The 27,995-nt window shown below is 42.8% G+C and overlaps 2 protein-coding genes and 1 long non-coding RNA gene across 7 annotated transcripts; 1 reads left to right on the top strand and 2 right to left on the bottom strand.

Moving 5' to 3' along the window:
• Positions 1–88: 88 nt before the first annotated feature.
• LOC5497987 (hepatic leukemia factor) lies at positions 89–3,390 on the top strand. 2 transcript variants are annotated; one of them, XM_032382501.2, is made up of 3 exons: positions 89–247; positions 922–1,082; positions 1,188–3,390. In XM_032382501.2, exons 1-3 carry the CDS (start codon positions 196–198, stop codon positions 1,575–1,577), a joined length of 603 nt encoding a protein of 200 aa, XP_032238392.2. In that variant the 5' UTR covers positions 89–195; the 3' UTR covers positions 1,578–3,390. The 2 variants fall into 2 exon arrangements, with proteins under 2 accessions (XP_032238392.2, XP_032238384.2); XM_032382493.2 differs by having other exon boundaries at positions 922–3,390.
• A 5,159-nt stretch (positions 3,391–8,549) lies between these two features.
• LOC125573310 lies at positions 8,550–10,366 on the bottom strand. Its single transcript, XR_007314065.1, has 2 exons — positions 9,951–10,366; positions 8,550–9,246 (listed from the first exon to the last, which is right to left on the bottom strand). It is a non-coding gene; the product is annotated as an uncharacterized LOC125573310 (long non-coding RNA).
• Positions 10,367–12,437: 2,071 nt separating this feature from the next.
• LOC5519171 (receptor-type tyrosine-protein phosphatase T) lies at positions 12,438–27,902 on the bottom strand. Of its 4 annotated transcripts, none has more exons than XM_032364048.2 (18): positions 27,031–27,902; positions 24,542–24,843; positions 23,883–24,030; positions 23,153–23,448; positions 22,643–22,772; positions 21,954–22,258; positions 21,352–21,493; positions 20,131–20,490; positions 19,236–19,520; positions 18,441–18,746; positions 17,808–17,914; positions 17,054–17,249; positions 16,716–16,821; positions 16,216–16,420; positions 15,095–15,143; positions 14,787–14,910; positions 14,226–14,346; positions 12,438–12,815 (listed from the first exon to the last, which is right to left on the bottom strand). In XM_032364048.2, the coding sequence occupies exons 1-17, from the start codon at positions 27,098–27,100 to the stop codon at positions 14,268–14,270; spliced, it is 3,210 nt and encodes a 1,069-aa protein (XP_032219939.2). In that variant the 5' UTR covers positions 27,101–27,902; the 3' UTR covers positions 12,438–12,815; positions 14,226–14,267. The 4 variants fall into 4 exon arrangements, with proteins under 4 accessions (XP_032219939.2, XP_001639140.3, XP_032219937.2 ...); XM_001639090.3 differs by having other exon boundaries at positions 14,236–14,346; XM_032364046.2 differs by having other exon boundaries at positions 14,288–14,346.
• Positions 27,903–27,995: the final 93 nt, after the last annotated feature.

Here is a 27,995-nt window from a genome sequence, read left to right as displayed (position 1 = left end):
CCTACAAAAGCTAAAAGTATCACAGTTGTTACATAACAAACTTGCACGTGTGTATTGGCTTCTATGACCGTGTCGAGTGACCAATCACAGAGCGGGAAACAAAGATACGATGTTAGTAGACCGCGCAGAAAGAAATTTTCGGATAGAATCGAGAAATTGTGACAGAAACGAGTCGTACTGTAAAAAAACTCTACAATGTGTGAGACACCACCAAGTCCTTCGCCATCCTCAACGGGTTCATCTTTAAGTAAGTTTTTATGATGATGTTTTGCGCGGACTCGCTTGCCTCTGCGGTCGTTTTCCCAATGAAGTCTACTATTACGTGAACACACTAAGGCCAAAACTTTACCTAAAGTTTAACTTGGAATTCATCTCAAAATGAACATTGGCGCGATTAGAAATTGTGATTTATGTTGTTATATTCAGACTAGTTAGATATTTTTAGTATACCATAGTATTTATTATACTGCCTTCCAGTGTTTATTTTGAGAGTTTTATTTTTTAAATGTCTAAACGCGATTTCAATTTTTTAATATTTTGAGTATGGCATCCATTTTTTTGCGTACGTAACGAAATCCATGCAAGATACCGTGCAGTTTTTGCCATTGGCAGACATTTGCGCGCCACAGGTAACCCAAATCGTTCTCAAGACTCCAGACTCAATTTTCACGTAAACACGTAGAGGCTATTTTTAACCTTGGTTTTTCTGTTCCGTTTTTACGCGACATGAACATCCAATCTTATTATTGCTGTGCTACCACCCCTCCCTTACACATTAGAAATATTCCATTAAACAATGGTCTTTATTTATAGAGGGTTATATTATTACCAATTTTAATCAAATCAGTCAATTTTTAATCCAGTTGGCCCCATTGTCCTAGAATATTTTCTTAAATGTTTTTTTTTTCTCATATATTTTAGCTGATACTGAATCCAATGAGTCAAATGACAGTGGTATCGACTCCGTCTCTTCTACGGGCTCAAGTAACAAGTTTCCATCCGATTACATGGACATTGATGAGTTTCTATCAGTGTCAGGTGTACGGGAAAACCAATGTGATGATGGACTACAAAACAATATGGTAAACAAAAAGTCTATAAATTCAAACAGCTCTGTCTCCCATACACCCCCTGTTATTGTTGACTCAGGTCAAAGTGAACCACCTGACAGAAAAATGAAATTGCAGATAGAAACAAACATGGCTAGGAGACAAAAATCAAGGTCAAGGGATTCAGCTAATGACTTCAAGGGACAACAATCAGACTTAAATGGACAACAGAGCTGTAAAAAGCCTAAAGATGAGTATGAATATAATCCATTACCCATCGGTAAAAAGGCGCGCAGGAAGTTTGTTCCTGATCAGGAAAAGGATGATCGATACTGGGCTCGCAGAGTTAAAAACAATGTTGCAGCCCGTAGATCACGTGACATGAGGCGTCAAAAGGAGATTGAAATCTCAATGAAATGGAAGCAACTCGAGAAAGAGAATGCACGATTGAGAGAGGAATTACAACAACTAAAAGACAGAGCCAGTGAGCTTGAGAAAAAGTTGTCAGAAAAGCAAGCAGGGCACTAGTGCGAGAACAGAGTTGTTTAGGAGGAAGTGCTGCAAAGATCTCCAAAGATAGATGTAAAAAAGAATCGCCTATCAAAAGGCAAAAATCATCACATGGGAATTTGCCAAGGAACAACTATGGGCAAAAGTGAGCCGTAAATCATGGAAAACATTAACAACATTATATGCAGAAGTATAAACCGAAAAGAGAGGTATTTCATTTCACAGGCCAGACAACATATTTCATGTCAGATCTAGAATTTAAAAAAGGGAGGTGAAAAAAAAAACATTATTTGAACAGAAGGGCAGGACAATCAACTCCCTATGTATATCTTATGCTATTGGCCATTACTATTTGACCAGAGTGGTGAAAAGAGTCAATCTACATAGAACTCTCCATCATTCCATCAAAATGTCATTTAAGATATTTAGTACCTGCCAACTTAATTTCCTAGTTAGACTTGCCTTCCTAGGTAGACTTGGCCCCATTGCTGTTTCTCACCTTACCTGTCTAGGCCTTGCTCATTTCATTAAAACTTAAGATCACCCCCAAAAAATTCCTTACTCTCTTCTCTCTTTTTTCTTGCTGAGAGCTGAATTAGCAGGGAATGGAGAAAAAAAAGACGACTAAAATTTCACCAGTTGGCAGATATAATAATGAAAAACTTGAATCATATACTTAAGGTGTGTTAGTAGTAAACTATGATGACTTTTTAAAGTTGGAAAGCTTATTAAAATAAGCTTTCCAATTCCAGTTCTCAGGGAAAGATGTCATAACTATTAATTCTTTTATGTATGGTCCACTGAACAGATTTCCCAACAACATTTTGATGTCAGTGAACTGGATGTAGTATCATTGGACTTATTGAAGCATCTAGAAATTTGAGAAAATGGTTGATTTTTTTTCCAATTCATGAGCTTTTTGTGGTAGACTCTCCTTGTATAAACTAGGGATAAACACGAATGCACGAATGGTGTCCAATATTTTAATAAACCTCATACATAGACTCTACATAGAGAAAAAGCAAGCCAAATACACTCTTTTTTTGTTATAAGAACCTTTTTTGTAAAAACGTCCAGGCTGAGAGTTCACCAAATTTTAAGAACATGCTAAGAACATGCCGAGGCTGAGATAGCAGAATTTTTTTTCTATTTTAGTCCTGATGCGTTTTAAAATGCAGAATCGAATTGTGTTTCTAGCAACAACCTTTTTATTGCTATTGATCATTAGTGTAATTCTCTTTCTAAAAATTCATTGAGTATTATATTCTTATATACACTAAAATTTAAGAACATCGTTAAGAACATAATCAGCCTTTAAATGTCCAAAAAATAGAAACGGCTCAGCCTTAACTGAAAATTAGACGTTTTTATAAAAAAAACAGTGTAGTGTCCAATATTACATAAACCTGTAAACATTAACCTTTAACGGTACAATGCCCATTCTTTACCTAGAGCAAACTAAGGGAAGAAACAAATGATTGTTTCCTTTTTCATCTAGAATTAATAGGATGCTGTTTAATCTAGGAGGTTATGAGTGAGAATAAAAACTACCATTTAACAATCCCTATTTGCTTTGAAAAACTTATTTGAAATGCGACTAGATGAAAAATATTGCACTTGAATTGATTGGTTGTCGTTATTGCATAAGCCTCCTGTAGTGAGAAGCGTCAGTCTTTGTAACATATAATATGCTGATTATGAAACAGCCAAAGCATACGTCTTAATTGTTATACATAAATTGCAAAAAAACACATAAAAGAAAATACAGACAGGTTATACAAGTCTAGTATACGTTGTAGAACGTAGAACAATAAAATGCTATTACCTAAAATCAGCGGTGTTGGTTCACTACTGTCACTTTCGACGACACACAGGCCGTCCGTTGTGATAGTTTGACACTCGAACAACGACGCTTCTTTGGTTTGCGTTCGGCGCAAATGGAGCAATGTAGCGATTGTGACAATCTTTATTGCAAAAAAAAGCTCACATATCGGAGATTTTTTCTTTTTCTTTTTTTTTGGGGGGGGGGGTTCGAAAAAAAAAAAACTCGAGCCTCTGGTTTCCAGGGTAAGGGGGGGGGGGGTGTTTGACACGTGATTTTTTGAGCGAACGTAAGCCGGCGTGATTAAGTCGCCGCCGACATATAAGCATGTCGTTGTTGTATAGTTTTCGTTTATTAGGGATACCTTATCGTAACTACAGTCGAAGCTCTCTGAGCGACCGCTCTCGTAAGCGACCAGCTCCGATAACGACCACGATCACGAATCACCGATTGAATTGTCACACAAACTCTGTAATTCTAAGCTCTCGTAAGCGACCAGCCCCGATAACGACCATGATCACGAATCACCGATTGAATTGTCACACAAACACTGTAATTCTAAGCTCTCGTAAGCGACCAACTTATCGGTAAGACCAGCTCCGTTGACCACAATTTCAAACCACCAACGGAGATTTTCTTTTATTTTTAAGCTTTAGGCGACCATAATGAATTTTCGCTTTACAACATCAGTCAACACCTGATAAACATCATGTCCAATGCATGCTAAAATCACATAGATAGCGGAAATGTTGTAATGTTTCACAAAGGGGTGTCTACAAAACGAAGACCTAAAACCTGTGACCCCAAAAGCTACGACCCCCAAAATTTTGCCGTTATTATTAAGCCTACCTTGTTTCCCAAAATGGCTACACAGCGTGGAAGTTCCATGAGGAATCAGTGATCCTTATGAGATAATAAGCTTATTCAATTTCTTTTTTTTTTTAATTGGGAAATAGGGAACTACTTGTGTTTCCAGGTGTTGGTTTCTTAAAACGCCGATAAACTCAGAAACCCGGAATGTCACCCAGTAAAAATTTTCGGGTGTTTCTTCCAAAATCTTAATTGCCCGCTAACTTACGGGAAATCGCTTCATGTTCTAGTTGTGTCGAGTTGTAGAAAGTTTTCATCACAGAGAAAACCATTCCACTGCCCGGTGAAAAGTGGGCCAATCAAGGCCTACATCATTTTATCGGATTTCCTTCCAACCAATCAGGTTTCATCTCTGTCAGCCCATGCCAGTGAGGGCGGGCCAGGGCGGCCACTAAGCCCATGCGAGTGAGGGCGGCCATTAAGCCCATGCGAGTGAGGGTGGGCCAGGGCGGCCACTAAGCCCATGCGAGTGAGGGCGGCCATTAAGCCCATGCGAGTGAGGGTGGGCCAGGGCGGCCACTAAGCCCATGCGAGTGAGGGCGGCCATTAAGCCCATGCGAGTGAGGGTGGGCCAGGGCGGCCACTAAGCCCATGCGAGTGAGGGCGGCCATTAAGCCCATGCGAGTGAGGGTGGGCCAGGGCGGCCACTAAGCCCATGCGAGTAAGGGCGGCCATTAAGCCCATGCGAGTGAGGGTGGGCCAGGGCGGCCACTAAGCCCATGCGAGTGAGGGCGGCCATTAAGCCCATGCGAGTGAGGGTGGGCCAGGGCGGCCACTAAGCCCATGCGAGTGAGGGCGGCCATTAAGCCCATGCGAGTGAGGGTTTTTCCAGGGCGGCCATTAAGCCCATGCGAGTGAGGGCGGGCCAGGGCGGCCATTAAGCCGATTTGAGGGAGGGCGGGCCAGGGCGGCCCTTAAGCCCATGAGAGTGAGGGCGGCCATTAAGCCGATGCGAGTGAAAACGGGCCAGGGCGGCTCAAACCCCATGCAAGCAAGTATGGGCCAACGAGGACGGCCAGACAAACGAGGACGGGCCGTTGCGGCCCTTACGCCTAGGCATGAAAGGGGGGGCCAGCGCGGCCTTTACACGTTTTTTCTCACGGACGGGCAATCAAAACCTCGCCCAATCTATCGCGAATGGGTAATCGAGGCCCTTGCCCATTCAATCCCGGGCAGGCAAAGGAAGTCAGGCGCAGATACTACCGTGGGCGGTAAACCGAGTCCTTCAATAAAAAATATCGCGGGTGGGTAATCGAGACCCGACGCCCAATCAATCGCGAACGGGTTAGCGAGGCCCACTACTCCTACTATCGTCGGTGGATAAGCAAGACCCTATGATTACTTTGGCTTGGCGCTTAACTTGCCCTGGGGAAGGGCTAAATAAGGTCATGCTGTGCACTCGGTGCCGCACTGGCAAGCACAACCGCGGTCTCTCTTCCGCCAGGGAGAGCTTTAGGAGGCAAGAGGGGCGTTAAGGGGACTGCTAATAGGTACTGCTATTAGGGAAGAGAGATGAATTGAGAGTAAAGTCTGAGTGAACAATTGGTCCTCGAGACTTGCGTCACGTGGAGAATGACGGTTGATTAGCAGCTGAATCACCCCAGGGGAATCCCAACCTCAAAGGGGCTCTTCTCCTATGAGGTAAGGGGCACGGCGGGGACGTTGAAGCCCTCTCGCGACGTGCCCGTATGACGCAAGGGTTCGTGCATATGGGTGTGAGGCAGTGTAATAGGCGGCTACACAGATATCGAACTCTTTCTGTAATGGTATATGGTTACAATAAATTCAGAGTACACGCATTAGCTACCCTATGAGGCATGTGCCTGCACTTTAAGCTATTATTTCGGAAAATGTCACCGGTAGGTGATCGGGCATCGCCGGTTGGTAAGCAAGGGGTCTTGTCTGCTACTCCCAACTTAGCGTGTTCGGGTATATGTAGTGCCCGGATACAGAGCGTCACATTCCCAGGTTTGGAACGATTTAGTCCGTAGGACAGCTGGTTACTCAGGCACTGGTAGAAGCGTGCTGTTAGGCCAATGGCCATACATAGTGCTTACACCTTGTTCTACCGAGACGGCGAGGCGAATAAGTTTTTCTCAAGCGGGCGTACGGAATGTATGGTGATGGTACACAGGGCAGGTTTTCGTGCCTGGTTATATGCATACCTGCTGGCTTTTCATTTTGCTGGGCTCCCCGTGGTGACCCGACCTTTGGTCTTCAAGTGCTTGTTCTCCGGTGGTGCTTGGTTATGTTTGGGGTCAGGAGGTACCATTCCCCGGTCCTCAGTCCCTTCTTTTCAAGCACCTGTTTGGGCGGGGAGCTGTGGCCCGGAGGCCCGGCTCCTCGGGTGCGCTTGGTTAGGAGGTCACCAAGCTATTCGATACCTGACCCCAAACTTATCAGACGATGAGTTTAAATGGATGCTACATTAGCATAATTTAGCATAAGTTAAAATCGAGGATGACCGCTGGCGCCTGGGCCCATTTCCATTCAAGCCGTGGCACGTTTGTACTCTCTCTTGAATTCCTGCAAATTCATGACTCAGCACGGGATTCGGGGATATTTTGCCCCTCCCACCACTCCCTTATGTGGAGTGTATCTATTGGGTAAGTATATTCTACCGAAAGGTGTGACAGGTATCCCCCGGGGGGGCGGGGAGCTGTGTCCCGGAGGCCCGGCTCCTCGGGTGCGCTTGGTTAGGAGGTCACCAAGCTATCCGATACCTGACCCCAAACTTATCAGACAATGAGTTTAATTGATATTCAGCTGTCAAAGTGCGCCTAAAAATAATATATAGATTTAGGCACTGCCTAAAGGCGGAGCCAGCATTTAACACCTTTTTGTGTTGACTGATAGGGGAAGTTTTAGAGGGGATCTTGGTGTCTCTAGAATGTTTATTTTTATATGTCAAATTTTACTGCCATGTAATTATGAATTGTATTGGCCCCTCCAAATGGATCAAGCAACGATCATTCAATAATATTAAATATGCAGTATGAAAGTTAACAAAATACTAAAACTTGGTGTGAAAAGGGCTGTCAAAGTTCAAGGTGTCTGAGTTGATGAGAATGTTTTTTTTAAGAGTCTAATGGTCAATTATTATTTACCTTTATAGAAGTTCCACTATGTATATTTTTATCAAAACACCATTCTAACAAGCTTTGACCTTGTGAAGAATATATCAAGGATGCAACAGCATTCCAAAGATTTAGATGCCATACTGTAGATCAGGGGCGGATCTAGCTTTTTGTCAAGGGGGGATTTGGCCCAAAAATTTTTGTCATTATTTTACCTTCATAACGATTTTGGAATGAAAAGATACACTGAAAACAATAAAAAAAAAACCAAGGGGAGGTTTAAACACCCTACCCCCCCTCATAGACCCACTACTGTAGTTTTCATGTACCACAACTGATTATTCAGAAGAATGTGTTGAAACTAAACTCCACAAATATACCTCCTGTCATGCATTACATATTGGTGCACCCATCCATTGGCCTGTTGGTTTTATAAACCCTGGATCCACCCATACTGGCTACTCAAAAATGAATGCAATAGAGGCAAATCCTAAATTATTACTGAAAGTGCATAATTCCAATTTCTAATTTCAAACCAAACTATGTTCAATGACCTATGTTAGGGTTAAAAAGAAATAAATATAACAAAAAGTCAATGGGGAGAAGAAAAAGGGAGAAATGAATGACTCTATTTGAATAGCTTAAATGAGCATATTTCTAACATTTTCCCTTTTCTCTTTACCTATGGGTTTGATATAAAACTGTTTTCTTTACAGATTTATTAATGAAAAAGCACAAGTTTGATGTTGTCTTTATATAATTTAAGTACCTTGCTCCCAGGGGGAGAGACGGGGTGGCTCGGCAGCATAATCAATTTTAACCCTAAGGGATATCACTAAGGGCATGGTCAACAACAATTCTTACCCCTAAGAGATAGCCCATTGGGTATGGTCAGAGGAATTTTTATACCTGAGAGATAGCATTAAAAAAAACAATGCTTAATTTACTGACGGATCCTATATTGTTATGTTACCGACAATAAAGTCGAAAGTATTAACTGATCAGTTGACTTGTGGTTTTTTGTAAAAAAATTTTTCAAGTGATTGGGCCACCACTTAGGTGAGACACCCTAAAAGATAGCAGAATCGGAAAAATCCTAAAACCCACCCTAAGAGATAGAAGTTGGTTAGAATTTTATACCGTAAAAGATAGGTCGAGCACCCCCGTCTATCTTTCTGGAGAGTCCCCCCCCCAGACCTTGCTCTAATAAAAAACCCTTCACTTGATAGAAGTTTCATTAATGTACACTTGTATCAAAACTACATTCTGACCAGCTTTGCCCTTGCAAAGAAACAAATGATTGATGCAACAGCATTCCAAAGATAGAATGATATAGTTAGAAACACTTCAGGTGCCATATGGAAGATTAATATATCACTTATTACTGGTGATACTCCATTACCAAGGAAATTAAAATTCACAAACATACCTCCAGTCATGCATTAGACATTGGTGCACCCACCCTGCAGGATGGCGGCCTGCTGTTTTTTTTTTAATAGAAACAGAGGAGAACACATTGATTGAAAATGTCTAATTTCAAACCTATTACCTATTTTAATTTATTTAGGGTGCAGAGAGGAAACAGCAAATAATATAAATTGTCAAATAGAGAGAGAGAGAGAAAAGGAAGAAATTGGACTATAGCATATATGAAAAAAATCATCAGTAATGAAACAACTTGGTTGAGCACTCTCCTAACATTTCCCCTTTCCTCATTATCTTTAGGTTGATAGAAAAAATGTTTTCAGATTTAACATTGAGGGCAAGTATTTGCTCTCAAAAAGCCTATTTCACATTTACTGCTGTATCAAAGCTAGAAATCCCCTATTTTATTATCTTTAAGACATTTGCCTATTCTCATGCCTTCCAGCCTTCAGCATCAATCATGGCCTTTCGGGTAGTCCTTGGTTGGTTTTACCTAAAGAAAAGTGAAAACAATTATAAGTATTTTTTTTTTCAAAACAACATTTTCATCATGCCATTTATAACCTTATTAACTTTCCACAAAAATAATAAATAAATAAACACAATAGATAGTATGCAAGATGCAGACAAAATTTTTTAGCAATAAATGACAGGATGATATTTGTCATCCTTTATTAAATATCTCTACGCAGTCAATAAAGTATAGAGAGAACGAAGAATATCAAAGGATGTTTTTATGCTCAAATTGTTTGATTTAGACCACGAATTCTCAAAGCAAACTCTATAAACAAATGTATAAATCGAACAAGCTAAATGACATTGAAACAGTAACTAGACTACTACGTATTTCTGTCGTTAAATTCTTACTTACCGTGAGGAATATATGCTTGAATTCATAGAACATGTAAGAATTTACGATTTTAACATTTTCATGGCGATTGCCAGTGAAATGAAAACCACTCAAGTGCACCCTAAAATTATAAGCCAATCGGAATTCAAGTAGATGGTATTTTAGCCAATCAAAATAGGGATAGATGACTTTGATATGACATCTTGACGTCAAACTGGTACGGTGTTTTAGCTTGAGCGATTAGTTTTGGAGAAAAAAAAACACGAAGAAACGAGCATTATAAAAGCACAACAATAAAAGAAAAATAACTGTGATACTCTCAATACAAACCGTCGTTCAAAACTCACCTTGGCAGTGTTTTTTGTCGCTTTCTGTTTGTCGCTTGTGTGGTTGTGTTCGCTTTTTGTTGTAAACTGTGAACTTGTCGACTTTCTGCTAGCAAGAAACTCGTCGACACAAGTGAATTATTTTTATAGCTGAAAACAAACATCAATCCAAGGCCCTTTCTTCTCAGGATCTCCTTATAGATCTCCACAGATATAGACGTGAATGAATGTTATTAGAATGGTAGTGTAGAGCCTCTAAGTAGTCTTTTTCTTTTGCTGCTGCAACGGACGGGATTCACGAACACTCGGGTAGATTTTACTATCGGCTCGTACTTCAGACAAAACGGTTCCTCAAAGACTTCAGCCCATTTGAATCCGCATATTTTCTCATTAAATGCTATTTTCAATCTGCCTTTTTTCGCTGTGAACATACGAACTTTGAAGGAGGTAACAAAATAAAAAAAACGTAAGACCGAGGGGGCCTGGGAGTTGCACGATTGACTGGATGGATTTTGACACCACAGGGTACCCGTGCGATGACCACAAAACCAAGTCGCATAGCTATACCATATTTCTATACCTATGGAGCTCCGCGCGCGGCCTGCGGCCGCGCTGGCTCCGTTATAAACAGCTTTGCGAAATTAAATAAAATTACCTTTATTTAATTGTTCTTTGTCTTTCTTTCGAAAAATGTCGATGCCACAGCAATTTTTGGGGTGCAAGTTGTCTACAGACATCGACAAAACTAGGATTTCAATAACTATTTAGCCAATCTATTCATAAACTTTGGAAATATTATAATTTACTTGTCGGGAACCTGATCGGCACGCTACGCAAAAGCTTTGTTTTGATAAACACTCTTCCGCGCCAGGGAGTTCGAAAACTTTTCTGAAGGCGTTTTTCTAAATTACCGGTAATTGCCGGGTCTGTTAGGTTACCGGGAGAGTTTTTGGTATAATTTTTCGGGCAAAGGAGCGTGTCTGAAAAATGTGTGCAACTACAATTTTTAGTTGGACAAATAAACGACGATTAAAAATAGTTCATTGGCGCGCACGAGAATAATTCCTCCATGAAAAGCACAACAAAATTCGCTGAATTACCAAATCCTCATTAGGATCACTGATTCCATATGAAACTTTCGCGCTGTGTAGCCATTTGGGAAACAAGGTAGACTAAATAATAACTGAAATTTTTTTTTTTTTGGGGGGGGTCGTAGCTTTTGGGGTCACAGGTTTTAGGTATTAAAAATGAATCTGTAGAAATATGGTTGCGTGCCGTTGAAATATAATGCACTTTCTTTGTAGATGTTTTCAGTCAAATTTTCCCATTAAAATCAAGCAATAAACCAAAATATTACAGCGTTGTTATTATCACAAAAGTTTTTAGATTCAATTTTAATTAAGTTCTCGTAAGCGACCAACACCTATTGTTCAAGTTTTTGGCGCCCAGTGGTCGCTTATGAGAGCAAGCTCTCGTAAAAGACCAGCTCCGTTAACGACCACAATTTTCATTTCCCAATGTGGTCGCTTACGAGAGCTTCAACTGAATTATAAAAGTGTTCAAAGTTTTCGGACTTTTTTGTGTATTTTTTGTGTTGTCGGCTTTGCTCCCGATTTGACAACTTAGCCTTCTTCCCAATTCTCGAGGTTCGCTTAGAATACATCGAGCGCGGCTTATGGTTTTTAAATCTAGCGCCTTTGTACTCAGAAGGCGGAGCTTGGTTTAGTCTGTGTTCCCATGAGACATCTGGAGGCGGAGTTCACTGCTGCCAAAATGAATACGAAATGAGCTTTTGTCTCATTACGCCTGATTAATATCCACGATTCTTAGTTTCCACCTTTATGTTAAAGGCCCGCGTCTTATATTTTGGGCTTAAAACAGACTACAGAGATCCTAGATAAATAATCCGTTGTGATGTTTTAGTACCGGTTTGAAGTTTTAGGAGTAAACCTAACTCAAAGTGGCGCTAATGACTAAAAACAAACAAATCCCATACAAAAATCGCAAAAAAAGTCTTCAAAATCTAACCTCGATTTCCATCACGGTGTTAAGACGTAAAATTCAACCTTTGATATATTTAGAATAAGGAATGTTTCTAGTAACATACTCCGTTGTGATAGTTTGACTTTTCCAAATACTTTTTGAGAAATTGAAGGGAGACTATTCTAGACCCAATTTGACCCATTTTTGCCCGTTTCTTTGTATTTTCGCTACGCTTTAACAATTTAAACATCCTCGGCGACCCAGGGCGTCGCGGAGATCGGGCACACAGGGAGCCCGCGGCACGATAAAGAAAGAGCTTTGAAAGTCTTTCGACCTGTTTTTTTCTCGCGCCACGCTCCCTGTGTGCCCGATCTCCGCGACGCCCTGGGTCCCCGAGGATGGAATTTAAATTTGGCGCTCACAAACCGTGTCGGCACCAGGCCGCCGCGCCAGTAAGAAAACTAACCCCCGAATGTCCACTCATTCTTGGCTATGGAACTGGCTTTGGCTATTGTTGTGTCCGTGTCCTGTAGCTTAGTGATCCGTTATTTATTCATTTAGACCACAACCATTTGTTTTCAGCGTAGATTGTATAAAGAATAATAAAAAGTATATGGCAATAGGAGAGAATACATAAGTCCCAATTTAAAATTCCTAGTCAAACTCTACAAATAAAACCATCTAAGCGCACACATTTTCAGTTCCTAAGTTGTCCATTATATGAAGGTTCCAATGTTAAACACGGAAACTACTGGTCCATCCTTATAAGCCTGGTTCGTGGTTGCCCACTCATCAGGGGATTTGGTTTCAATGTATACTCCTCTCTTGCTGTGCGTCATGCTTGCTGTCACTTAGATGATCGTCAAGGGTCGGAAGGGTAGAGGTCTGTGGGCTTGGGCGTGTCTGCAAACAATTACCGCACATCAACGACATAATAGACATTATCCACATACCATAAAATCTGTATTAAGATCCACTCTCTATTACTCCCCCTCTCATCCCCTATTACAACATGCTTCCAAGATATTTTGACTGATTCTATTGACATTAAAGCTGCATTGTCACCAGTTTACTTCCGGAGGTCCGTCGGAAACCTTAACCACCAAAAGACAAAATAATCTATTAGAATCTGCGCTATAAAACGGGCCATCCGCTCTAAATTATCAGCCAAATCCTCGAAGAAACTTCCAAAAGAAACACTGCTTATACAATTTTGAAATATTAACCGTAGTTTCCGTTAAAAATCATCGAGATTGTTACGTAATCGACCGGAAGTAAACTGGTGACAATGCGGCTTTAAGCATAAGCATAAAGTTATTGTAGAACTTCCGTAAAGCGAAACATAAGCACTCATATACAACTTCCGCTCAGAGTGTCCCCCTATTTCCATTTCAATTTGGAAAGAGGTTAAAAATGGTGCCCCATTATTTGGCGTGGTGTCCCTATCTTTTGCATCAATATATAACAAATGAGAGCAAGGTACTCTCTTACAGTGACAATGCGGTCTTAAAGAACCCTCTAGATCTGTAGGTAGGTTGTCATTTTTGCCAAAACTTAAATCCCCTTAAACAAAAAAAAAGGACTTCAAAACATATTGGTCACCACTGCTTATTGACAAGAGAAATAAACTAGTGCCCTATAGGGGGGTTCACATGACAGGCACGTACATAGGATTTGCCGAGGGGGGAGGGGGGCACATTCACAGGTATCCTGTGAATGAAGGATAATATTTGACGCATACTCAATAAGAAATGACCCATTTTTTGGCGGTTAAGGGGGATGGGAGATGCGCGGGCACTCTGCGCACCCCCCTGTGCACGTGCCGGCATGAGGATACCCCTACCAAGTAGGGTTCCCTTCTCCTTGGTGAGGGAGAGGCCCCTAGGGGAAGCCTTTCCCTACCTCAAATATTTTGGGAGGGGTACCCTGTCTTCATGGGCAGTGAACAAATATCATTACATACGAGTACAGAGGGTTGGAGTAAGTACGCAGCTGCTTTGTCTCCTATTATCTTCGTTCTACAAAGGAGTTCTTTTGTCTCTATTCTTCTCGTTCTTTGTGTCGACGTGCGGATATTGTTCATTTGCCCAATCAAATTGCAGCTTGTAAGAGCTGCGTACTGACCCGAGGGTTGAGGCATAGTTTAGACGCCGTTATTTTAATGTAGCGTTCCAGATGCAAATAAACGAAGTCTATTGTTTCATACCATTTATATTCATTTACATTTCGTACGGCACATGAATAAAATGGCGACTAGACTAAGCCTTAATGTACAGACAAACAGGGGAGAGGAACACCCCTAAGTTCTCGCACTTGTTAGTACCCCTATGGGGTGGGCGATCGCCTCCATTAGTGTTATGGGGAGCTCTTCTTACGCGGACGATATTTCATACTTGAAAGAGCCATATCTTGTGACTTCTTTGAGGATTTTCGCCTACAAACATAGATAAACAATTAAGTATGATTGATTTCTCTCATAAAGTAACAGTTTGTAATTTTTAGATTATTTGAAATAATTCAACTAGATTAAAGAAAGCTTAAATTATCAGCGAATTGTCCATGGTAGCCTGGCCTGGCCACACATTGTTAAAGCGGCAATCGCACCACTTCACTTCGGGTCAATTACGTAACAATCTCCGATGATTATTGGTGGCTTATCCGATCATGTGGCTGATGATTTAGAGCGGGTGGCCTGTTAGTGCTGATTCTAATAGATTCTTTTGTCTTTTATTGGTTGAGTTTTCCGTCGATCCCCCGGGAGTTAACTGGTGCGATTGCACGCAGACTCTCAAAACGGTCAATAAAGTCAGACCCGGATATCGAAAACCTTGCCTTTCCTTTTTATTGAAAATTTTTAAGCAATGCATTAAGTACCTTTTCAAGCAAACAATCACTATGACAACCAGAACAATAATGACGAGAGGGACTAGAATATAGACTATCAATTCCGGTCCAACTCCGCCTCCGGTCTGTTCTGCAGGCGCGATTGTCACATACTCTGGAAAAACATGAAATTACGCAAAAGGTGAAATCAAGAGGATACAAACATAACAGGGCTATACCGTCGCATGACTTGGCAATATCGTGACACAGTCTGGCGATGACGTGACATGAGAAGTGGCGATACCGTGACTCGACATAATGTTGCATGACGTAAATATGTCACAGATATCACATCTCACCTTCAGTTGTGATGTTGGCTATCAAAGCTTCTTCTCCGATATAGGTTTTCTATAAAGATCAAAATAATTGTTTATTTTACCTTATTATTAGTTGTCCATCTAAGATAAAGTTCTCACTAGCAATGACTTCTTTATTACTCCCCGTGGATGTCTTGGTCATGGCGCGTTCATATATGTGATAAGTTCTTCCTAAGGGATACCTCACTGATTGATACCTGGTCCATCTCCAGCCAGTTGTCAATTCAAGATAGGGTTCCCAGTTATAACTTTTTTACTCACCGTGAATGTCTTGGTCATGGAGCGTTCGTATATGTGATAAGTTCTCCCTAAGGCATTCCTCGCTGACTGATATCTGGTCCATAACCAGCAAGTTTTCCGTTAAAGATAGAGTTCTCAGTAGCAATGACTTCTTTAATCACCGTGGATGCCTTGGTCATGGCGCGTTCGTATGTGATAAGTATATGTATATGTGATAAGTTCTCTCCCTAAGGGATACCAAACTGACTGATACTTGGTCCATCCTAAGCCAGTTGACCATCTAGTATAGGGTTCTCAGTTATTACTCCTTTGCTTACCGTTGACGTCTTGGTCATGGCGCGTTCATATACGTGATAGGTTCTCCCTAAGGAATACCACACTGACTGATACTTGGTCCATATTCATGCAGTTTACCATCTAGTATAGGGGTTTCAGTTATTACTCCTTTACTTACCGTTGACGTCTTGGTCATGGCGCGTTAATATACGTGATAGGTTCTCCCTAAGGGATGCCACACTGACTGATACTTGGTCCATCCTAAGCCAGTTGACCATCTAATATAGGGTTTTCAGTTATTACTCCTTTACTTACCGTTGACGTCTTGGTCATGGCGCGTTCGTATATGTGTCAAGTTCTCCCTAAGGGATACCACACTGACTGATACTTGGTTCATCCTCATCCAGTTGACCATCTACCATAGGGTTTCAGTTATTACTCCTTTACTTACCGTTGACGTCTTGGTCATGGCGCGTTCATATATGTGATAGGTTCTCGCTAAGGGATACCACACTGACAGATACTTGGTCCATCCTCATCCAGTTGACCATCTAGTATAGGGTTTCAGTTATTACTCCTTTACTTACCGTTGACGTCTTGGTCATGGCGCGTTCATATATGCGATAGGTTCTCCCTTTGACGAGCGGAGTGTTAGTAACGCCATCGTATGTGCGTCCGTCACCAAGGGTGAAGTTCAGCCCTGCTTCTCCGACAACGAGGAACGGAAGCTGTGCGGTTGTATAACTGATAACGGACTCTCCGTCATGCGAGACCACCAGAACTTGGTAAAAACTAAAATCAATAGCAAAAAGATTTTTTTTCAATTATTTCTACTTTCGTGGCGCTACTGGTGAAATGGTGTAATGATGATGATGGCGGAGGTAGTGATGATGGTTAAAGTGATGGTAGGGATTATAATGGTGACGATGATGGATGTGATGTTTATAGTATGATGGCAGTAGTGATGATCATGATCGTAGTTATGATAATTTTGTATGTAAGTGATAATTGTGATGATAAATGAAGATGATGGTGATTGTTATGAGGATGACAATGATGATGAAAAATGATGTGGAATTCAAAGTACCTAATAGGCCCATTCCTTTGTCGCGCTGGCCACACAGTAATGTTAGCCTTTCCTTCTTCTGTCTCATTCACTAATAGCACATCTCCTACATCTGGAGCCAGAGGGTCTAAAACAGATAAACGGTATATTATCTTTTAGACTTTGATCCACTTAGGACTTGAATATCTCATTAAATACAGACATGGGCGGATAACTTGACATATTCCATAACAAAGCAAATAGAGCAAGAAATTTACGGGCTTTGCACCATGCCACCAAAGTGCTTCTCGATCCTGCCATTAACTCGTCATGAGCAAACCTCAGTTATGAGTTGCTCACTGGATCGCTGAGTTCCTTACCGTCGATAGCCGTATCCGCGCTCACAGGCTCGCTATATCTCCCCTCTCCACACTCCGTCATGGCTCGTACCCTGAATTCGTATCGTGTTCCCGGGACTAGGCGTGTCAGGGTGGACGCGGTGATGATACTTGTCTGCTGTATCGTCAGTGAGTGGTTGAATGTCCGGTCATAGGGTTTAACGCCGGACACATAAATCTGATGGCCAAAATAAAATATGAAGGAGAATTCTTTTTATCGATTTATCTAACTGGCAACAGAAAAGTTTTCCGTAGATCTTTAGGTCTATCTATCTGAAATTATAATCAACAGTGGAAGGAAGAGCGGGGCCTGGGGAATGAGGGCTTGGGACAGGGTTATGTGGAATGAGGACTGTGGACGGGGGCTGAGAGTTGAGGAATGAGGACTGGAAACGAGGACTGGGGACGGAGCTGGGAGGTGAGAGGTGAGGACTGGCGTGAGGGAAAAAGGACTGGCGTGGAAGAAATAAGGACTGGCGGGGGGAATTAGGAAAGGGGGGGGGGGGGGGGAGGAGTGTGACTTGGTCTTGGAGCCGAGAAATGAGGACTGGGGCGGGGGAATAAGAACTGGAGCGGGGGAATTAGGACTAGGGCGGGGGAATAAGGACTGGAGCGGGGGAATTAGGATTAGGGCGGGGGAATTAGGACTGAGGCGGTGGCTGGGTGCTGTGGAGGGGAAGTTGGGGACTAGTTACAAGAGATGCGGACTTGTGGATTGGTGTATGTAACTCTGTACCTTGTAACTGATTATACCAGGTCCTTCCTGGTCGGGCTTAGTCCAGCTCAACCCTGCCTCCTCGTGCATCGTCCAGATAACAGAAACCTTTTTTGGTATGCCATAATCTGAGAGAGGAAATCACTTAAAGGTCTCAGCATACGAACCCTTTTGTGAGCGTGAGTAAATCTAGTCTGATAGTCCATTCCAGCTATAAGCATGCGCGCGCACTCGACACGGAAACCTACCTCAACTACCAGCATGCAGCGCGCGCTTTGTTTTGTGCAAGCTTGAAAATGCGCGCGCTGCATTCTGGTAGTTGAGGTAGGTTTCTATGGTAATGCGCGCGCAAACATACAGCTGGAATGGCCTATTCAGCCAAATGTTCTCAAGTAGGGACCTGTGAGGTGTTTGTGTAGGTGAGGCGTGTTTGGTAAACATGAGATACCTGTACACAGTACTACTAGCTGGCGGGTACATCCAATTAGATAGAGAAGTACAACACACACAAGCGCTTATTGTCAGTCGGTCACTGTTTGATGAAAAAAGGTGTTTTTCAAATTCCAGCAAAAGTACTAGCCATCTCAGGTCAATTGTATGTATTCTTTTTTGTTTTGCGTCGCCAATACCAAAGTCCTTTAGAACCGTACTTACAGTTTGTGTTGAGTCGTATCGGTCGAGTGAATGGTCCTTGTCCAGCCGCTGTAAATCCGCGAACGCTGACATTATAGACGTAGCACGAAGGAAGGTCTGTCAGAGTGTATGACGTGTCACTTGTCACAGCAGATGACATTGCCGCTCGCCGCACTCGCGTCTTCTGATTGGCTGTCCGTATCCACGTGATCTCATATGCCATGATGATGCCATTGCTTTGCTCGGCAGGGATTGGTTGCCATGAGATGGTGTGATTACCGTCTTCTGATTGGGAGATGGTGACGTTTTGAGGTGGAGCACTCGGAGCTTGAGGGAAAAGAAAAAATATATTTTTTCCTGACCGAGGAGTAAAGAGGAAATTGTAATAGACAGTTTTGTATAAGGGCTCCATCCCTGACTTATATAGATGTATTCTTTCTTTATCCTCCCCCCCATTGCAACTTGCGGCACACGGCATCAAGTATCCCTGTCGTAGCTAATCTCATTAACCTCCTCTCCTTCCCATGTCCCCTGACACCCCTCCCCCTCTCTCCCTACCTTGATAAAAATGTCATCATGCTTTATCCGGTTAATATACCAGCTATACTTTTCCCCTTCTCTCGGCCCTTCTTCATATCTTATCCCTCCCTCGCTAGTTGAACATGTGTTCTTGCAATCTTGTTTAGTCCGCACTGTAACCTAATTACTACGTGCTCTTTCCCCTGTCTAAACTCCCCCAAGTCTCTGCCTCGTACTATATTGTAGCCTCAAGTCTCTAGGGGCCCTCCCCTCTTTCCGTCTAACATGTGTTCTTACCATCTTGCTTAGTCCGCACTGTCGCCTCAGCACTCCATGGCCCCTCCCCTAGCTGACTGACAGCCTTCACTCTAAACTTGTATTCCTTATAAGGCAACAGCTCGTCCACCTTCAGGTAAAGATCGCCTCGTCCTGTGTTAAGAATCTTTCCTGTTGTCATCAGCTCCAGCTTGTAAGACGTGACGGAGCCTTCGCCGTCTTTTTTCGCCGGCGTTTTCCAAGTGAAGATTATCGATCGCGGTTTAACATCATGTGACGAGAGGCCGTATGGGACGCCTGGTAGTCCTGCGGTTAAAAAAGGTATAAATCAGATCGACATTCTCAATTGCTTTTAATGTTTTAAAACGTTATGAGATATACACTGCTTTCATCTTCATACACCAAAGACAAAGTATTTCAATTAAAAGATCATAGACCTCAAGCATCAGACATAATCAGCATCAAATTTCAGGTATGTAGAGTGCGCCCGAGAAAGGTTTTGTTTTTGGACACTAGAATCTCGACCACAAACATCATAGGGGTTACAAATCAGATATTACATTCCGTCCTCACTATAACCAAGAAAAAAAGTGGCACGACTTTACCCACTTGATTGCAAGAGGGGATATTAAAATACCACTTCGAGTTAGGACGAGCTACCTAAAGGGAAAGGTCCGCTTTAAGGGTAAACAAATCCCTCCAACCCCTGCCTCGCAAAAAATCCTGACCTAAAGCATTGGCCAGGGGTGGGATTCGAAGAACATGGCAAAAAGGTTGATCTTGAACACCTTTCCTGTTCGAAGAGTTTATTCTCCCCCTCCCCCATCCGTCACCAACACCCCACAAACAGACATGTAGGGGATGCTCCGTAGCACTTACAACCGACAGCACGTTTTTAGACAGATCCGAGACTTACTGAGTGTGGTCTTGACTGACACCCCACTACTATTCATGGTACCCCCAGGTAATTCCTTGTAGGACGCAAAACAACTGTACGTAACACTACACGGTATATCTCCTCCTGGAGAAGGCGCTAGGCAAGAAAAGCTCTTAAACACATCTTCCGCGTCCGTGTAGTTGACCCGCAGAGTAGAGGTGGCCTGGGAGAAGGTCCTGGTAGTACCACGTGATAGAACCGTGATGTCGAAGTCCTGCCAAATCCACGCTAAGTCCATTTGCTCGCCATACCCACGTGCGGTACAATCTAGGCTGACTTGGCTCCCAGGCTTGGCAGGAAGGGTCGAGTCGTTTAGTCTATCAACAGTCAGGGCGATATCTGTATGGAACAATGAAAAAAATCGTCTCCAAACAGACCCTTACTCAGTCTTCAGAATGAAGGGAGGGGGAAGGGGGGTGGGGGACGATATACAAGGGGCTTGCCAAGTTCTCTGGGGGGGACGGACACTTTTAATGGTGCAGTACAGGCGTGTTCCTAAGATTGGCCGAGGGGGGGGGGGGGGGGTGGGGGACGATATACAAGGGGCTTGCCAAGTTCTCTGGGGGGGGGACGGACACTTTTAATGGTGCAGTACAGGCGTGTTCCCAGGATTGGCCGAGGGGGGGGGAGGGTGCGCAGTCATAGGTATCATATGAAAAGATCATAGTATTTGAAGATTCCTTAATAAAAAATGACCCACTTTTTGGCCACCAAGGGTGGATGCGCGCGCACCCTGTGCACCCCCCTGTGTACGCGTCTGCAGCAATGGTTTCTTTGAAGGAGGTGATTGATTACCCATAATCCTTTGCCCACCTCACCAAAGGCACAGCACGACCCGGCTATCGGGGCGGATAAAGTATTACCCATTAGAGGTGGGAGGCGGGTTGGAGCTATTGTACGTATAAAGAATAGGGGAAGGCACCTGCTTGACCCGGCCTGAGTTGTCTTTGGATGCTAGACAGATTACGACATGACAAAACAAGTGCGTACACAGGATTGGCTGAGGGGGGGAGGGGTACGCAGTCATAGGTGTCATATAGAAAAAGCATAATATTTGAAGATTTCTTTATAAGAAATGACCCATCTCTTGGCCGCCGAGGAGGGGGGGGGGGTGCGCGCGCACCCTGCGCACCCCCCTGTGTACGCGACTGCAAAACGAATCAAACACGGCAGTTGTTGTGTTGCTGAGATGGTACTTACAGCTCTTACATCCGTAGAGTTCCATTCGAAGACAACTTGAGCCTTGACTGGTCACCGGGAAAACTCGAATGTAGCGCACAGCAACAGGAACATCAAACCAGTTAACCTTGACTGTCGTCCGATCCTCGTTGCCGGTAAAAACCTTAAAAAAAATGTTTGACATCAAGTTTGTCCTCGCCTCCCTCAACAAATGAACAAATGAAGAGATAAATGAATTAATCGAATTTATTAACACATATATATTATACATATATTTATATTTATATTTTATATATCTATTATACACATATATTTTTATTTTACAACACGCCTCCCTCGATTTACAATTTGCACCCATCTGATAAAGCCGGTAGCTTTCTGACCTTTCCTCTCCCTTATCTTATCGGCTAATAAGACAAAAAAAATTACATTATCTATAAATATTTTCATTACGGCAATCACTGAACCCGCTAACTGATATTACAGTACAACTTACAGATAAGGTAAAGCAAAGTCAGTGGGCATAACAGCTAGAGTCTCGCAAGCAGACCGGATCAACCCATATTTCTAGACATTTTGCCAACTAAAAGTGATACAAGGGCAAGGAAAGGATTGTGACTTACCTTGACTTTAGCGGCTCCCCGATCCTTGTAATCAATCCACGTTTTATCATCTATGCTGTACCACACGATGTAGCTCATCACCCAGTTATCTCCCGTGGGGTCCCCCTGTGTGGCTATCCCTACCACCGTCATCACGTGACCAAGGTCGACTTGTATGTATTGGCCGTCTAGCGTGTCACCCTTGCACCAGGTCGAGGCTCCATAAAGACGGCCGTTGCTTGAGAAGAAGGCGGGTTTGGAGGAAGATGATGAGATCTTGTCGTCCGGGATGCGCCCATCTTCCATGCCAAGAGGGTTCGAGCATGCTAATACAAGAGAGTATTACTATGAGTGTGGCATGACAGTACTGTAATGAGCCAGCATATTGTATTCGCTGATGACAGTCTGTGAGCGAGTATATTTTCGCGCGCAATAATTCTCGCGCACCGTCGATTTCTCGCCTTTTCGCGCGCTTTTGTTATTGCGTTATTTTAATTTATCCTTAATCTTGTTCGTTTGTTTTACTTTAGCGCGAAGAGAGCGGGATAAAATGAAGCGCGAAACTTGTTCTCATTGTCCACCATACCAAGGGGAGACCGGTAATACAAACATGTTACGAAAGTTTTGATTGTACGCCGAGCCACAGGGCCTGGCGTGTCCCTCGACGCATTTTATTTCTGGGTTATGGATTGGGCCGTGTTTTCCCGTACCTGTTTGGACGCCGTAGATCTCAACCCTCAAAGCCGATGCCCAGCTTATCTCCAGCGGGTAAAAGCGGACAAACATGGCGGCCGCGGATACGGGGTGCTTCACTACGCCGTTACGGTCTCGATTCCCAGCCTGGTTGACATAGCATGAATAAACAAACATGTTAAGACGAGGCCTAACTAATCAGGCCCGTACTCTACCCATGAGGGGAGGGGGGGAGGGCTGCGGTGCGTTCGCAGCTTCCCCCCCCCCTCACAAATCCAATACATTCTGTGGAAATACTGCAATGACATAAAAATACCTATGTTCTGATTTTTTATCAGAAAACGGGGTGGTCTGATTTTTTTTATCAGAAAACTCAACCCCCCCGGATTTTTTTTTGACATTTCGTACCTCCCCTCCCAATAAAAATCCTAGGTACAGATCTGGCTAATCTTCTGCGCGTCATTAACTATTACTCAGAATGCCGCTTCACCGATAATCAGATCAAATTAGGACTGCACGCATCTTACCATGACATCATCTATATCCGTCCAGGCGTTCCCGTCAGGGGAGACCTTGGTCATGTAGTTACGAGCCCTGGCCTCGTCCTTGGGACTCCCCTGAGTGGCTACAGCACACACGTGATACATAGCGCCGAGGTGGACTTGAAGCCAGGGGCCAGAGTCTCCAATGCCGGGCTTCCACGCGCCTGCACCGTGAAGTCGCGCACGGCTAGGCATGAAACCGCTGAGATAAGAGCTCGCGGTCATCTTGTCGTCTGAGATCACTTTTTCGTCTGTCACGCCAATGGCTTGGTTACCACAAGCTTTTTTTTTCGAAAAAGGGATATAAAATATAAGATAATTATTTAAAGATATCCTTAAGATAACGGTGCATCGGAGACTCCCACACAAGGATTTTGCAGATGTGGTGTGGTGAATACACACAAAAATTTGATACGATTATGTTCATGTACAATGTTCATATATACTGGATAATATAACACATCGCTTTACCTCTCGTAAAGGTCATGATATCACGTGACGTCACTTCCTTTCTTCTTTCCTGGCGTGACCTTCACTTCATATATCTCGGCCCTCATCATGTGACGTCACTTCCTATCGTCTTACCTGGCGTGACCTTCACTCCATATACCTCGGCCCTCATGCCTTGACGTCACTTCCTATTTTCTTACCTGGCGTGACCTTCACTCCATAGATCTCGGCCCTCATGCCGTGACGTCATTTCCTATCTTCTTACCTGGCGTGACTATTACTCCATAGATCTCGGCCCTCATGCAAGCTCTTGCGTGAAAGGTCAGGGGAATGATGCGCACAAATCTGGCGACGATCTCATTATACAGAATCTGATGGACTTTCCCATCACGGTCCTGATTGCCATAGAATGTCTGCGGGTAAATTGTCACATATTCAATACTTAGTCTATAGTGTAATCATTCCATCTTTAGTCCAACAAGGAGGTGTATTTGATTTTACCAGATAGCATGCAATTTTTGCAGAGTGACAGGAGTATGGTGGGCCACCTGGGGGGTTGGGGTTTGATCGGCCTATCTTTTAGGGTATAAAAATTCGTCCAACTGCTATCCCTTAGGGTTTTTTTTTTTCTGGTTCTGCTATCTCTTATATTGGGGTTAAAAATTTCTTCTACCACACCCAATTTGCTAATTGGGTAAGAATTTCTGTTCACCACACCCAAAGTTATATCCCTTAGGGTTAAAAATGATTTTGCCGACGCTCACCCCAGTCTGCATCAGAGTCCCCGACCCCCGGGGGTATGTTTTGCTTAACCGCACTCGGCCATTCTCCCTGTAGTCCCCGACCCCCGGGGGTATGTTTCGCTTACCCGCACTCGACCATTCTCCCTGTAGTCCCCGACCCCCGGGGGTATGTGTCGCTTACCCGCACTCGGCCATTCTCCCTGTAGTCGATGTAGGTATTATCATCGGATGAATATCTTAGCAAAAACTTCTCCACCCACTGGTCTTGCTTGTGGTTACCCTGTGTAGCCACGCCGCATATGATGTGGGGGGTCCTCAGGTCGATCTGAATGAAAGGGCCAGGTAGTCTCGTCGTGCACCATGAGTCTTTGGTCGTGTAATCAAGCCTGGCCTGATCGCCTATTGTAGCTCTACGTTCGTTTGTGATTTTGTTATCTGATATGTTGCCGTTCTGCATCCCCAATGCAGGGTCTCCACAAGTTCCTTGGCAATGCATAAACGATTATTTAGAGACGTCCAGAGGCATAAAACATTGATATAGGCATTTTTTGGGAAAAAAAATAGTCCGATTTACCCCCCGAATGTGGCCCGTATATTTACACCTATTTCAGTAGAGGTTGTCAGCGCAAACGGCAAATGGCAGTTCTACGACCGAAAGATGCTTTTGGGTAGTATTTTTTTGTAGAAAATAAAGGTAAATAAATTCAAGCGATATCAGAACCATTAATCATTACATTTAGGGAGCAGTCATTTATTAGTGGGTAGGGGGGGGGGCAAATATGTAGGGGGGGGGCTACGTTTTTTGGGGCGCCGATTTAGGGGAGGTCACATTTTTTGGGCTTTCGTTAAAGTGGGGGTCACATTTTTGGGGGCCGAATTTAAGTCTGGTTTAAATATAATACTGAGCAAGAGAGTCATTGTTCAAATGTAAATTTTATTCAGTTCACAATGTTTCCTACTATTATATCTAGTTCCATATTGATCAGCTACAAATCTTGTCTTTATATAAATAAATTTTGAAAATCCCTCTCATGGTTGACAGACAAAGCTGCCCGTTCTAATCAGTTGAAATTTAATAGGACAAAATTGCCATGCTAGCTGATCTATATTTTAGTTAAGGTTATATTCAGTTACACTCAGTATTTATATCAAGTCTATGTGGTTTTAAAGAGATATAACTATTAAATATAAAAATTTGGAGGTGGTGGAAGGTGCAAATTTTTGGGCGTCCGGTTTAGGAGGTGGGTGGGGGGGGGGGGGGGGTGTGTGGGTCACGATTTTTGGGCTTGGATTTGATTGGGGCGCCAAAATGTTTGAGCCCAGGGTTTTGCAAAATTGCCGGCCACCTCCCCCCCAGTAATTAATGACCGCTCCCTTATGGATATTAGTAAGTTTTATTTATATTTTTCTGAATTTGGAGTAAATATCTTTGGATCCATGGGCTTTTTCGGTCCTAAAACTGTCATTTGTCAATCAACATTTGGCATAGGTGTATACATTTATGTATTTTTCAGATCGTAGTAAGTACAGTTGGAAATGGGACCAAATGTCCTTAGTTAGCGGACAGTCTTTAGTTAAGATAATCTTGAAGCTGGGACTTGCGCTAAGACATCACGTGACCTTTTAAGTGACAAATTCAAACCAAAATAGACACAGAAATGCAAGTTCTTTATCGGAGAACGATGCTCCACTCTATTTCGAGCTCTTTATCTGAGAGGGTCTTAGTTTCTATCAATTTTTTCAACTAGGCCAGCTTGCGCAGGGAAATGACCAGTAGGGCGTGGCTGTGCCCCCCTCCTCCAAAGAAAATATTTTCGGAAATTGACAAAAACATCAAAACTTCTCTTCTCGCAAATCGCAAGATTTCGGAATGTCAACCGCAAGATTTCGGAATGTTACCTTCACTCTTTCTGAGCAACCAGCTAAATAGTTCTTTGATTCTGAGCAATTTCAGACTGAAATGTTTCTTGTATGACCGTATTACATAAAATGGCTATTCAAACGTTGCTTTTATTCAGTTAACATGTAAACCGTAACATTGAACTTTTACACAACGAAGAGGATGGTATATTTATCAGGTTTTTGCTTACAAAGTACATTCTTATCTAGGTGTAATAATCATCGCCGTATATTCCAGACGGAGCCGATATTAAGCTAAAGCGACGCAATATGCCGACTACTGCTGACGCATGTTAATGTCAGGCTTTCGGTTTAAGGACTATAATCGATTTCGACGAACACGCCTTAAATTTCTCGAGTAATACTGTTCTTTAAAAAAACGTTCTACAGATGATTCCTTATTCCAACGACTTCAAAAATAGCATCCAATATTTCTTTTCAATTCTGGTTATGGTAAGCACTGTTGTGCTTTTTAGGATTCAATAAAAATGTGGTTAGTATGAAAGAGTTTTTGTTTTGTATTGGAAATACTCAGCAGGGAAAAATGGTTCTGTAGTTTGCACCACAGCTTATTGAAGCAATCACATTTTGCTATAATCACGTGTTGATATTAATAAAATTTGATTAGAAGAATGACTATGCCGTGCTATCCAATCTTAAGCGATTTGTACTTAAACCCCTTCATTTTCAAACGATACGGATTTTCATAATTGAATTTCACTTTTGGGATTCAATCATTTAAGATTTTAAAAGTACAAAACAATACCTCACCTGATGTAAAAATGACTTGTTGCAGTAAAAACGCCAAAGGTATGAAGAAGTACATTCCTGTGTCTGCCATGGTTGGCTGTTTGACATTTAACAGTATCCAACACTCAGGTAATGAACGAGAAATAGGGCTGCAGCGCTTTTGCTAATCACGTCTAGTTTTGCCATCAATGATCACGTGCTTATCTTTGCTCTTATTGGCCAGAGGAAGGACGTGCTACATTGGCACTTATACTTTTTGTTTACAGAAGAGTTAATTGATAAGAAACACTTCAGCCTGGTCTCCATATAGTCGCGACTGTCCCCACTGTCGTCGAAAAACGCTGTTGGAAACGCTCTGTTGAGCGACGGTTGCGATAGCTGCGACAAGAAACGACTGTCGCAGAGATATAAAAAAATTCTCTCTAGGCGACAGTTGCGACAAAAATGTATCCCAGAGTTCATTGCGTAAGTTACTATCACATCCCAGAACCTTCTATCACAAAAACATGGCGTCTGGCGGGGTCGGAGGGGTAAAAACCAACTTATTCATGGAGGAGGTACAGAAATACAACTGCCTTTATAAAAATAAAAAAATTGGCGACAAATTTAACATGAATGCCTCACGTGAAGCGGAAAAAAGTTATAAAACATCAGAACTGAGGCTTCGGGCGTTATTTGAAAAAAAGTGAAAATTGATCCCACTGGATCTTCGCAATCTTCTTTGTCTTCTACGCCGTAACAGGAAATGAAGATAGCAGGGTTAAAGCAAGAGTCGCTCATCACCAGCCGCTATTTTGTCTCGATTATTCGCGCCAATGAGATCTTAATACAATACTTCACGCTGAATTGTATTTGTCGCGTCATCAAAGTCAAGCAGGCGAAGGAAAATTGACAGGATACCTACCGTCCCTCAGACATTTATTTTCAAACAAATCAACTTTTACTCAAAAAAGGGGGTGGATATCCACCGAATCCACCCCGCCCCC

This window comes from Nematostella vectensis, chromosome 10, assembly GCF_932526225.1.
Source record: "Nematostella vectensis chromosome 10, jaNemVect1.1, whole genome shotgun sequence".
Classification (NCBI taxonomy): Eukaryota; Metazoa; Cnidaria; class Anthozoa; order Actiniaria; family Edwardsiidae; genus Nematostella; species Nematostella vectensis.
This window is presented reverse-complemented; position numbering and strand designations above follow the sequence as displayed.